The 13,936-nt window shown below is 35.5% G+C and overlaps 1 protein-coding gene across 1 annotated transcript in view; it reads right to left on the reverse strand.

Moving 5' to 3' along the window:
• Positions 1–13,936, reverse strand: part of EYS (eyes shut homolog) — a 674,079-nt gene that overhangs the window by 106,741 nt on the left and 553,402 nt on the right. Inside the window, exon 39 of the mRNA XM_056488606.1 lies at positions 255–363. Within this exon, the coding sequence (XP_056344581.1) occupies positions 255–363 (109 nt within the window). The remainder of the gene's footprint in view (positions 1–254; positions 364–13,936) is intronic.

Below are 13,936 nucleotides of genomic sequence, written 5' to 3' on the forward strand. Positions count from 1 at the left end.
CATCCATGTCCTTTCCATGGACTTTGTGCAGCAGGAATAGAAGCTTCAGAGTCAAATAAATTAAGAAATTAATGGATATGTTGCTGTTGCTGTATGTGAAAAGACCTATTAGAAAGAAACTAAGTAGGAGGAATTACATTTCCTCCTTTAGAAGAAGTTAGAGTATACCTATTCTCATTTGAAAATAACTGTAGTGCATATGCTGATGAAATGTTCAAAGCAAATAGATATTTTTTGATGTTTTATAGGCTCACCTGAGATGCTTGATGTGAGAAAGAAAGTCTGTGCTGTACAGGAGGGTTTCCACCTGCAGCCATTTCAATCATGCAGTAACCTTCAGGATTGCCCACAGGCAACATGTAGCTGTAAGGAAACAGAAGATCCATTGCTGATTATACTGTTGGTCATGGAGTATTCAAACCTCACACAGCAAAGGTAAAGTGAAAGAGATGTCCAGACTTCCATAAAGGATGAAAATCTTTGGATGCTGCTAATTCCAGTTTCATGGCTACTGAATTACCCAGGAGACAAAAGATACAAGTTTTGTCTACTGATGTGCCTCTTCTGTTTGCTTTCTTACTATTCTTAACTAGGGTTTGAAATAGATACAGAGAAAAGAAGAAATAAATCTTTAAATACTTAAGAGGGTATTTTTATGTGGTTGACATATAGTCTCCCTAGAATAGATACAAATGTTATGCAACAAACTTTAAAAAAGATTCTGAAAAAAATTGCATTTATTTGGACTGCCAAATTTTCCATTTCTTTTAGCTGAATAATGGTAAAGGACAATGACAGGAGTGTAATGAATGAAATGTTTTGCATTGGGATAGATGCATTTTTATGTTAGTCCATAGATATATGAAAATGTTAAAACATTTTAATGCCCATTATGATTTGTACACTAGAAGTCTACATTAGTAATCATAGAAATTCAGCATTGACAAGAAAAATTTACTCCTGGAGAAAACATATCAAGATGCACCACAGTCTCAAATGGTTCCTTTTTATATATCACCACCTGGTTGTTTGTCTGCAGCTGCCATGGCATGATTTATTCCAGGTTATGCCTTGAGCTTTGTGTTTCTGCTGCTGTGTCTAAAGTCTTACTATTTCATCCTCCTGTCTGTAGATTCATTATCAAATTTAGAATCTCAGTTTTCACCTCTGAATTTGCTGGGAATCTTGTATTGACATAAACGGATATGATATTGGACCCCTAATGAATATTTATAAATCCACTGCAGTGCACTGATTTCTGAGTGAGCAGCACAAAAACAGTGTTTTTACTAACTTGTCTTACAGCCAGTACATCCACATCAAAAGCTGATGCTCACAAATTAATAAATCCCACCTTTCCAATGGTTATATCACTGCTGGTTCACAGTTAAATCAGTCAATACTAATTCATTGACTTTTCACTGTGCTCTGCTGCATGGGGTTGAAATGTGCTAAATTATTTCTACCTTGTAAGTATGCAGCACTTTTCTTACTTCTGAATCTTTCTTTAAAAGTCTGAAATATTTGAATGTCATTTGTATTATCGCCTTCTGAAATATGATCTAGACTCCTAGACTATTGAAATGAGTTTGAAAAAGTTTCATTTATATTTCTTATTTTGGGTTAAAAAGAGTCATGTTGTTAAGGTATTTGAACTGCATTCCTTCTTGAAAAATCTAAAATTATCATAATATTTTGATTTTGAATACAAGGAATCAGAAGCAGTGCCTGCTGTTTTGAAGATCATCTGATTTGCACAATTTCTTTATAAATAATGAATTCAGTAAACAGAAGTTTCTCCTTAATAAACAATGGGTATATTGACAGATAGTTGCTGATCTCCTTTTTAGGTACTTGAAATAAGAACAATTTTGGAGAAAACACTTCCAAGTATTGTGTTTTTCAACCAAATCTTGAAATGTAAAATATTTTTTGAATAGATTTATTATTCCTACTCATATTTCAGCTGCTGGGAATTGTCTCGGTAAATCAGAGTATATAAAGGTAAAATTTTCATGTAATAGAAAATCAGCTCATTTGAGATTCTCTCTTGGGGGAAAACAAACTCATAGCCTCTCCTTGATACATTCTACTCTAAGTGGAAACTGAGTAGAGACCTAACATAGACATGGCAAAGTCTACTCTCTGCCCCTGCCTTGTCCCTGCTTTTCAGAAAGATTGCTGAAGTCTGCCTGTTTCCTTTTCTAAATAACCTCTTATATCACATTTTACAGTGGTCCAGTCCACAAAGAACCAAAAGTTTAAGTGAAGTGGCAAAATTAATTAAGAAGACTGCTCATTTGATGAAAAATAAAAGAACAATGAGGTCTGTGTCAGTGTGACCATTTTCAAGCAATTAGCCATCCACTGAGCATTGTAAACTTCCATTGCAAATGCCTGGTGTACACACATTCTCACTGCTTTGTACACATAATTTATATTGTTTTGATCCTTTACTAGAGGAAAAAAGTGGAAGATTAAATATAGGTGCAACTATAATAAACCTTAAAAACTGCTTGTCACTGACAAGTCCTTTACTTTAGGTATCTTTATTTAGACAAGCTCAAGTATCATAAATTCATTCAGATAATAACACAGGCATACCTAGTAATACATTCTACCTTTAAATAAATATGTGAGAAAAAAATAAAAAAGAAAGTCCAAATAAAACCCCTCAATATCCATAAACAGCAGGTTTTTTTTTTTTATTTATTTTATGTTTTTTTTTAATGTGCATCAATGAAATCTCAAAGAGCAGAACAGATTTGTTTGTTGTCAGTCAATAGATTAGTGACTGAATCATGAGAATAAAACCAGAAGCTGCAAGCAGAAACCTACTGCCCTGTATTCTGGAATGCATGTTAGGAATGCACTCCATGCTACCACTGTTTTCTTCAGCATTTCTTTCTTTCTCTGTAAAGATTTCCAATGAATTAATACTTGACATTTCTCTCTGTCTCGTCATAGGATGGAAAAACTGTCATTTGCAATGTGAACAAAATGGGTATTTTTCATGCTTACATTACCACAAAATTAGGACTCTTTGAATTTGCTAGATTACTTAAATATGCCTAGAATAGCTTTTAGAAAGAGACAGAGCATGGAAAATTACAATCCAAAAGACAGATTTATTAGAAAATTATAAACATGTGAAAAATGGCAGTTAAACCATAAATGCTGTCTTAGTCTTTATTATAGCACTTAAACCCAGAAAGTGCTACAACATGGATGGACACATGCAAAATATATTCATATTAGTTTTTTAAAACAATGATGGAAAAAAGAAGGGAATTGAAATATCCTGTCAGAGAAATTACCTGAACTAAAATACCATTCATGTTGCTCTATGACCTGGTTTTAGTTTTCTTATAATCTGTGTTGAAAACTGTCTTAATCTTGCAATTGAATAAATGCAGTTGTATTATTTCACGCAGCTCACAGAAGATTGAACTCCATTATCCGCATTAGAAAAGAGAAAATGAAACTGATGATTTATTCTCTTGACATTTTTTCTTTATTTTTCTAATTAACCTTGTATTATGAGATACTGACCTCACATTAAGAACACCTGAGATGAAAGTGGCTAATCACTGACATCTTTAAATTTTGAAGTATTTTTAGTTCTGTGGTGCTTTTTCACTCGTTTAGATGCTGAAGGCATTTCAGTCCATCTGCCTCACATCTCAGTGGCACATTCTGGCTGCATTTAAAGCCAGCATATTTTCCCCTCCAGAGACAGTGACAGTAGAGAATGCAATAGGATTCCTATTGCAGGATGATTTTGTCAGGTACCAGAATTGTGATTCATGCACATCACGCTCATAATGATATAGAAAGGATTCACAGGGAAGTAAAGAATTGGGTGTGCAAGGAGTAGTTATGGGAAATGAGTGTATGTGAAGGACATATGGGCAAGGGTATGCACAGTAATCTAAACAGATTTGTAGCCATGTGAAGCCCAACCTGTTCCTGGAGATGCTAAGATATAGGCCTGATGAATTCAAATATTTATTTCCACAAATTTCAAGCAAGAAGATTTTCAGCCTTCTTATTTGCTCTTGGCTTAGAATATAATGATTTTTTTCATAGTTGCTGTGGATTTTTATATAAAGTTAAGACCAAGAATTACAAAGGATTTACTATTTTTTACAAAAGACTAATGAACTTCAACAGGTGCAAAACAGTAGTAATATACTATGTCATTCCTAGTTGCATGTTGATTAATTATGTGGATGAACACTGAATTTCTAAGTGCAATGTGTACCTCACACACTCATGACATTATTGTGGATATAATGTATTGGATTACTTTAGGTCTGGAACTGCTAGTCAAAGAAATCCTCTTAAGCTAACTAAGATTGTGGCACCTCTAAATCAAATGTTACCTGGTATAATCTTGCTCAAGTCCAGCTGGAAATAAAATCATACTTTTTTTCTTTTCAAGCTAGTCACCAGGTGGCACTAAAGGAGCACAGTAGAAAGCCTGAACACAAAATCCCTACTAATGTCTCTTCTAATAATTGGAAAGACTGACTTAAGCTCTAATTGATAGCATGATTGCTTCAGCTTCCAGTTATATCAAGAGAAACATAGCAAAGTATCTTAAACTGATTACATGTTTGACAATATGGATGAGAATAGGTCCAGAGACTGGAACTTCTGGAAGACTTTTAACTGCTTTCATGCATTATAAATACATAATGTAATCATGTAAAAAAGGGGCATTCATGGGTATGTAAACATACTTAAGAAAATTTAGTTTATAGCAACTGTATTTTCTATATAATGCTGAAGGTGCAGTCATATTTCTAACTGATTAAGGACAAGTATGGCAAAATTAAAGTGTCATATCTGCAGGTGTAAATAACCCCAGGCATTATAAAGAGAACCTTTGTTTTTATCCAAGCTAAATAATCATGGTGAGAGTGTTTCTGACAATTACCTCACATTGCCAGCAAACCAGGATTTCTGGTCTTCTGAAAAATTATTAGAAACTAGTTACACCACTGTCCATTTTATAATGCCACAATTGGAGGACTACATTTAGAATTACTTGCTATTTTTCTCCCTACAATCTGAAAAAATTCTAGCCCAGCTTCACAGTTCAATATAGTAAAAAAACCCCTACAAAAATGCCCTTACTAAAAAAGTATTGATATTAAAGACATAAAATAAAACTGTCCTGCAAAACACTGAAATAGTGGCTTCATTTACACCCTTGATTAACCAGAGCAGTTGTCAAGGGAACACCTAACCAACTGTCAAGTAATACAGGAGATTTTTCAAGAACAGTGATTTTACTTTTGACTGAGCATATTCAATTCACAACCATGAAAATCTGTATTGTGCTTGCATTTTTAATAGTGTCTTCAGACTTTTCCAAAATTCTTGTACTTACTACCTTTTTTCCCCTTAAAAATATATTTCTAAAAATTCCATTACTTTAAAAACCACACCTTTACTACCCAAACATTAACATCAGCATACTTCTTCCATGGAAATGTTGGCACATCTCTTTATCATCTTCTATTTCAGTAAGGTCAAATTTTGGTATTTCTTACCAGCTTCAATTGGAACTCTCAGAAGTGACAATTATAAAAATGAATGCTGCATTTTATGTCTGACATTTTATTTGAAATCAATGAAACATATTTCATAACCTACAGCAATTCAACATCAATTCTCAGGTTTTCTAGTTGCTGTAAACTGACCAAGTAGTAAAAGTGTACAGAGAGTGAAAGAGAAAAGGAGACCAAGGAGAAGAGTGATGAAAACAAGGAAGATGAAAACCCCAAATTACTTTGACTCCTAAAGTGCCTCACAGGAGTCCTTTGATGGCCCTTTCTTTAGGAAAAATAAAACCAACCACAAACACAAAAGGTGTGTGCACTTTGGGAATGCATTAGGGAATGATAAACTCCTAGCTGACCCTGAACTTGTTTGAAATTTGCTGCTCCAGCTGTAGGCACTTAAATCTCTGGGCCCTGATGGGACTCAGCCCAGACTGCTGAAAGAGGTGGCCAGTGTCATCACAGGACCTCTCTTCATTATTTGTCAATGATCTTGGGAGTCTGGAGAAGGGCCAGTTGGCTGGAAGCTGGCAAATATTGTTCCAGTTTTCAAGAAGGGAAAGGAGGAAGACCCTGTTAATTACAGGCCTGTCAGTCTCACTTCAGTGCCTGATAGATTTATGGAGGAGCTTATTCTGGGAATGACTGTAAAACATCTGAAAGACAACACCCTCACTGGCCACAGATAGCATGGGCTCATGAGGGGAAGGTTTTGCTTAACCAACCTAATCTCCTTTTAGCCATCTAGTTGACCAAGAAAAGAAAGTAGGTGCAGTGCATTTGGATTGTAGTAAAGTTTTATGTACTATTTCCCAGAGTATCCTCCTGGACAAAATGCACAGAGCACAGAGAATTCCATAACACATTGGCTGAGCAGCTGGCTCAGAGAGGTACTAAATGGGGTTGCATCAGGCTGGTACCCAGTTGCCAGTGGGCTCCTCAGGGCTCAATTTTAGGGCCAATGGTCTTCAACATTTTTATAAAGGATCTGGACATAGAAATTAAATGTACTTTAACGTGAATTTGCTGACAACACTAAACTAGAAGGATCTGTGGTCTCCTTCAGGAGCAGGGAGAACTTACAGACAGATCTGGATAGACCAGAGAGCTGGGCAAGCACCAACCACATGAAATTTAACAAGAGCAAGTGCCAGAGTCTTCACCTGGGGTGGGTAATTGTGGTTATACATAGAAACTGGGGGAGGAGAGGCTGGAGGACCATTCTGTGAGAGAGGGTTTGAGCTCATGGCAAGCTGAATATGAGACACCAGTGTACCCTGGCAGCCAAAGGAGACAACTTGGGGTGCATTAGGCACAGCATCACGAGCCAGCTGAGAGAAGGGATGGTCTCACTCCACACTGCAGTGGAGCAGACCCATATCAAGTACTGCATGCAGTTTTGGGGTCAATAAAAAAAGGATATAAAGCTATTACAGTGGGCCCAAAGGAGACTGACCAAGATGGTGAAAGACCTTGATGACAAGACTTAAAAAGTTCCTGAGGTCACTTGGTTTGTTCATCTCAGAGAAGAGAAAGCTGAGAAGTGACCTCATTCTCAAGGGGAGCAATGTAAGGAGAGATCCTGATCTCTCTCTGGTGACCAGCAACTGTACAGAAGGAAATGGAATGAGCTGAGCTGCATCAAGTGAAGTTCAGATTAAACATTAGGAAAAGTTACAACACTGAGGGGGTGGTCAGTCACTGGAAGAGGTTCCCCAGGAAAATGGTCGTGGCACCAAAATGTCAGAGTTCAAAGAGCATCTGGATAATGCTCTTAAGTGTGTGGTTTAATTTTTTTAATTTCAGTTTTGTAAGGAGCAGGGAGCTGGAATCAATAATCCTTAGGGAGCCCTTCCAATTTGAGAAAGTCAAACAATATATTTTTGTATTATTGTATTTGTATTGTATTTGTATTGTATATTAATTGCCTGAGCATCCTCTTGCAATGCCTCACCACTCCCATAGTGAAGAATTTTTACCTTGTGTCTAATCTACACCTGCCCTCTTTCAGTTTGAAGCCATTCCCCCTGTGTCCTGTGCTTATAAAAAAGACCCTATTTTCTCATTTTGCTATAGGGGTACTAGTAGAATTGAAGACAATAAAGAAAACAAATACCTTTACCTTGCCAAACACTACCTATTTTACACAGAAGATGCAATTTCTTTCTTTAATGTCAGTATACAGTTTTTTCATACATTATACAAATCTACAAAAACCCCAAGCCCCAATGTTTTTGTATAAGCATATTAGTAGCTGAAAATGGTAATACCTACATTAGGTGAAAGAGATACTGTTTATGTTAGGTTGCACTTAGCTTGGTTTATGCTTCATTTACTCCAGCTCTGCTACTCCAGCAGTCAAATTTATGATCCTTTAGTAGACTGGCTAATGGGACTCTTTCTAATGCATATATTGCCAAGCATACTACAGGCAGCATACACCCAAGGATCATTTATTTCAATGGAATGCTTTTCTTCAACATATATATTTTATGAATCATGACTTTAAAGATATGTGTTCCCACACTGGATCTTTAAAGGAAAATATAAATTCTGCTTTCAATCATATCTTTGAGATTCCATTGACTTCATAGGGACTTCACTGGTGTAAACACAATACATCACTGTGCTGTGACAACCAACTGATAGACTGTGGCACCTCCATTTCACACATGCAAGAATGGGAATAACACAAAGATACTGAAATAGTTAATGCTAACACTTAAGTAGAGTTTTGAAGTTGCAACAAAATTGAATTTTTATCATAATCATTACCATAGTCATTATTGTTGTTCATGATTGTGACAGTATTGGAAGAATAGATTGTTACAAAATTGATCCTAGCAGTACACAACAAGTCCTACAGAAACCTTATGTTCTAATCTGAGTTTCAGGACAAGTTTGTACACAGAAGAATACAGAATATATATAGTATTTGCTTTTTTGTCTATTGGATCATAGGGCTTCATAGCATATTTTGTGGGCTTTTTTGTCTGTTAGATGAATTCATTGAGATTTCACTGCTGATAAACACCCTGTGTTTCTAAACCCAGTAATTCACCTTCAAGAATTAATACAGCTGCTTTCTCCTATTTCTCCTGCAATGCCTCAGGTTCATGTATCAACTGGGTATTTTCTGCACTTGAACAAGCCTGTTTAATTTTCATTATGGCAACCTTTACCTTCTCTTTGAGTCTACATTATATGAAAGAGAAAGACTTCTACTCTTCTGTTTTTCGGCACTTCAGAGATGAACACTCCTTAGGGAAGGTGCTTGTGATCTTTTGCACAGCTCATTCTTACATTGTAATCTGGTTTCTCTAATTCATTGATTTTTAAAATAGATTAATTGCATTCAAGCAACTTTATTAAAAATTATATAATGTCAGAAGAGAAAATTGACCTTCCTCTTTCAGTAAAAAGCCTCCAGCAAAAGCATTTGCAACAAGCAATACAAAATATGTAAGACATGAAAATTTGACTATAATCTTCACTGAAAGAATATGAAGGTGTGGAAAGAGTAAAACCCTTTTTATGAAGAGCCATTAGATAATAAGTTTTGGCCAGTTCTTCCCTTAAATGGAGACGAAATGATTTCAGCAAACAAAATGGCAATGCTGACCTATTACCTCAAAGTCATATGCCTTTCTCTCTGAGAAATGGGAAAAATTGTCTCGGGATAATAGGTGATACTAGGGAATGAACTTATAAAAAGCCAAAATAGTCATCAAGTGCGATGATGCAATATTACACTGATGAGAACTGGAAGAAGTTGGGATTCTTCTGCTAAATAATAAATAAAATTTGATTTCATGGAACATATGAATGCTAACATTAAAAGAGTACTGTAAAAATGTACCAAATCAGAGGTCTTTTAGTCTCAAGTGAAACATAACTCTCTGACCGCTATCAAGCATTTCCTTCTCTTCAAGTACAAAATCACCTATAGGTAGAGTGATTTTGAACACAATGAAAAGGAGTCTTGGATCTTGTTTCTGTTTAAGAAAACATTAATATCAGTAGAAGTGGAGTACAACTCTGGAGTATAACAAGAAAGAAAGTGGAGTATAGCAAGAAAAAAATCAATATTACCTCCTGGCAAGCAAATTAACACTGTTGTAAGCCTGGTAAAGCGGGAAAACTTCAAATTTCAAAATCTGTCTACACTGTAGGTTTGGTATCACATCTCAAAACTATTTTCATGCCATTTATCTGTCTACCAGGTAACTGAATCTCATGCATATAAATAGACTGTGAAAATAAAGAGAAACAAGAGAGCAGTTTATGTACATATAGAAGCAATGGTCTCATGTGAAGTGGCTATGAGATACAAAGTTTGAAGAAAATATAGGTATACACATATTTCTGCCAACAACCAACATTTAAAAATGTTTCTTATATATACATAAGTTGTGCTTTTTAGAATGATTAAACCAGAACAAAGAGAAGAATAAAGGATAATAACATATCCAAACCACCATATTTTGAGGAGGGTAAGTTGCCCTGAAGACATTAAGAAAAAAAGGTAAAATCAAACAAATGCTGAGGGTTCAAATATCATAACATGCCACCAAGAAAATACTACAAAAAAACATTGAAAAAGTGCTTGAAAAGAGACATATTAGGCAGTCTTTAAATTATGTCTCCTGTTTCCCAGAAGGGCTATCACTCCCAGCAGCAGAGGGATGCTTCTGGAGCTAGCAACAGCTTGGTATTGCACTAGAGCATAGGAATTAATTATTATGTTTAACCATCTTCAGATACAGTCTTCCATTTATTGTCTCACATAAGTCTGATCCCATGAATGAAAATTAGGAGCCACTTGACATGTGAACAAAGCTCTATCAATGCAGTGCTGTATAGATAATTGCAATACTACAGTGATCTCCTATTGAGGATCTTTTCTTACCTATTACAGACAGAAGTAATACAATGATCAATAACATATATTACTTCTACTAGGCAGCACTAATTAATTTTCTTTTGCATACTCTGATGGTCTAAAATGAACTGTTACCTCCCCTCTACATGGCAAAACTAAGAGAAAAATAGGTTAAGCAATGTGGTTAATGAGAAAGTGACGCTTCAATTTGAACAGCAAGAGAAGGAACAATTTATATAGTAGTACAGGAAATCCTGGGTAGACTGAAGAATAAAGACCTATTGCCAACTACTGCAAACCCTGAGGTTGTGGCTGGCATTTTTTTAAACTCAGGAGAAAGAGACATTCTGCTGCATTTCAGTTTTACACATATAAATATCAATTAAAAAAAAAAAAGTATTTTGCTTTCAGACTCTTTAAGGTTCATGTCTTCTAATCCTTTGTAACCTTAAGCCTTTGGACCTTGGAGCTACTGTCACATTTCTCTAATTACGACTTAGGCAAACTTAATGTTCCTGCTTCTCACAGTGATATTCAAACAGCCTGTTCTTGGTCCCTTCTGGTGACATTCTCAGAAGCATCCAAGTAGGAAAAAAGGCAGATACTTAATCTCTTTTATAATTCAGCAACAACTCCTGAAACAACTATATCCTCTACTCAACTCTTCTATAATGGTCTCTGAATGCCTAATTCAGTTAAATTATATTAAGATCAACTGAAAATATGGCAAGAGAATGTGAGTCAGGGCATATATAGCTAAAGGCAGCTTCTTAAAACAGGATATTTAGTTCTCCACTGCATTGCTTAAGAATTGAAGGTACAAATGTTATTGCCAAAGAAAAGTTTTCTATTTAAGACAAGAATTATCACTAATATATTATTTGTGTTAAGTATTACTTAGGCTGTCACAAGCAAAGGGCCATGGAGAAGGGTAATGCACCATTTGTAACCCAGATAAAACTGGAAATGAAAAGCTGATCTTTCTTGTTAAGCCATAACACCAGTTAAAAGAGTTATCTCTGCAGCTCCAATCCCCACCAACCTTGTGTGTGTCTTTTTGATACCATCAGTAAGAAAGAAGGTGAGGCCTTGTCATCATAATCCCTTCAGGCCCTCCTCAGGGCTGAAGAATAAGTGATTTTTGGAGAAATGAAAGGCACAATTGCCAAAAGTGCTGGGCATGTTACAAATCTACTTTCACAAAGCATGAACAACTCACCTGAAGCCACTAATACAAGGCAGAAACATTAAATAACACTCCCACTAACCAGACTTGAGATTTATTGATTTGTGAAGCCTAATGTCCACACAAGATAAACAGTTCATCACATTTTTAAAAGATTGGTTTTTGATGGATACATATTGCTTTGAACACACAAAGGGAACAGAACAGAGCAGATTTCTGATTTCATAATACATGCATAAATACAGAATTGCACAGAACTTGAGGCTTACTGTTGTCATCTAAACCAATTAAAGTTCTCTACTCATCTTTATCTGGACCAGACTCATTAAATGTTTTGTTGCAGTCTGCTTTTGATAACACATGTGCTGTGATTCCCGCATCAGAATGAAAGTAGGACCTTTAGAACTGCTCTGTCAAAGAAGTTAAGATTCTCATAATAATTTCATGTGCATTTTGTACTTGAACCTATTAAAATCAAAGCATCTAACAGGAACAGCTAAGAACATTTTGCTAAGCTATAACCAATTATTTTTAAAGAAAAAAGAGACTGCATTGTGGTGATATGTTTATACACATTTTAGCTGCAATTTTAAACACACATGAAGGTACAGGATTATGATGCTTATTGCTTATTTGAATATCAAAAGGCAAAATATAGGTTATAATGTCATTTGGATGTGCTTTGACAGAAACTACCTACATAGCCAGATGTATATTTTCTAATGTATTATAAATGTCTCTCCTATTTTTTTCATTCACTTTGTTTAGTGATATATTTAAGCTGAAATATATTATATGGAAAAATAAATACTGCATAAGATTTCTGAATATTTACTGCAAAAAAATAAAAGCAAGGTAAATATTATACATTTAGTTTATATGTGTAAATGAGTAGTCACAGGCCATCTTTTAGGAAGATTTTTGGATTCTTTAAACAAGATAGATTACTTTCATCAGATTGTAGAAACAAAAAGTATGAGGTGCTCATGGAAAAAAACACAATCTTGTGTGATGTGAAATGTGCCACATTTCTTCATGGGTAGTCAAAATCTTACACAGGCCTTTTAACAAGATTAAATTTTATGAATGCAAGTCAAGGAAATTGTGGAAGTGCAAACAAGCACCACAATGCCTGTTGCTGTGTATGTAAAATCTGGTTTTGCTAACAGATGTGGTTCTTTATTTCTTTGATTTTGATGTCCAATTTTCCACTTATATATTATAAATGCACCTACACACATATTGAATTTGGAAATATTAGAAATTATTTCACTACAAAACTACCCTGTGATTAATTATATAATTTCAGAGAGGTACTTGATATTAACCACGTAGATACTTTGGGTCAAGATTCAAGCACTGAAAAATGGATCAATTTATCAGAATTAACATTTCTAACTGACAAAAATTAACTTCAGATTAATCTGCCTCTAATTAGCAAAAAGTTAAATCATGCACAACTGGGGTTCACCAGTTACCAGTTATATTCTCTTCTTTAGAGTGTTAGCCTTAATGAAAAGCATTTTAAATCAGTATTTGCAGAATGGGAGAGTTAGTGTTCATTATCCTGGAAGGCAGGGAGCTCCACAGTGTGTGATCCAGGCCTGTCTCATACACTGCCCTGCTCCACCTGCTTGTTCTTAATGTTGCAACTCACCCCTGAGAATGTCTGGCAGCCTCTGCAGCCAACAGCAAAAATAAACACATTGCTGATATGGCCTGGATGAGCTGGAAGGACAGACAGAATTTAGGTTCTGTAACACCTAAGTGCCCTAACAGGGTGCTAAGAGCAGACACTCTTCTATTGTGGCCCACCATAAAGCCACACTGATTTTTACATTTCCCAATCTTATTAAAAAATTATCAAACTAAATATATCAACATATCCCTGCCTATATATCAGATACTTGCAAGGTTTGGAGAAGAAGGCTGTCCTTCTAATTTATATAGAAATGGAAAAATAGAATAATTTAAGACAATTGTGCATAGCAAAAACATTTCTAATGTGGTCAGAAGAGCATTCATGGGTGTATACTTCAGACATGCCTCTGAGGCAAACCCAAGGAGTCATGCTGGAAGATTCTTTTCCTCTGAAGGACCCAGTGAAAAACTTCATTATTTCCCTGGGTCACACTGAACACCAAGGGATGCCATGGTAACTGACTGCCAGATAGACAATGCAAAGCTGACCAAAAGAATTTCTACTCATTTAGCTTGTCTGGATATAAGGGCATTAGGACAGCCTTGAAAGGAATGTTCTATCTGAATGACAGTGTATTTTAGGAAGCAGCTTTACCT

Source organism: Oenanthe melanoleuca, chromosome 3, assembly GCF_029582105.1.
Source record: "Oenanthe melanoleuca isolate GR-GAL-2019-014 chromosome 3, OMel1.0, whole genome shotgun sequence".
In the NCBI taxonomy this organism is placed as follows: domain Eukaryota; kingdom Metazoa; phylum Chordata; class Aves; order Passeriformes; family Muscicapidae; genus Oenanthe; species Oenanthe melanoleuca.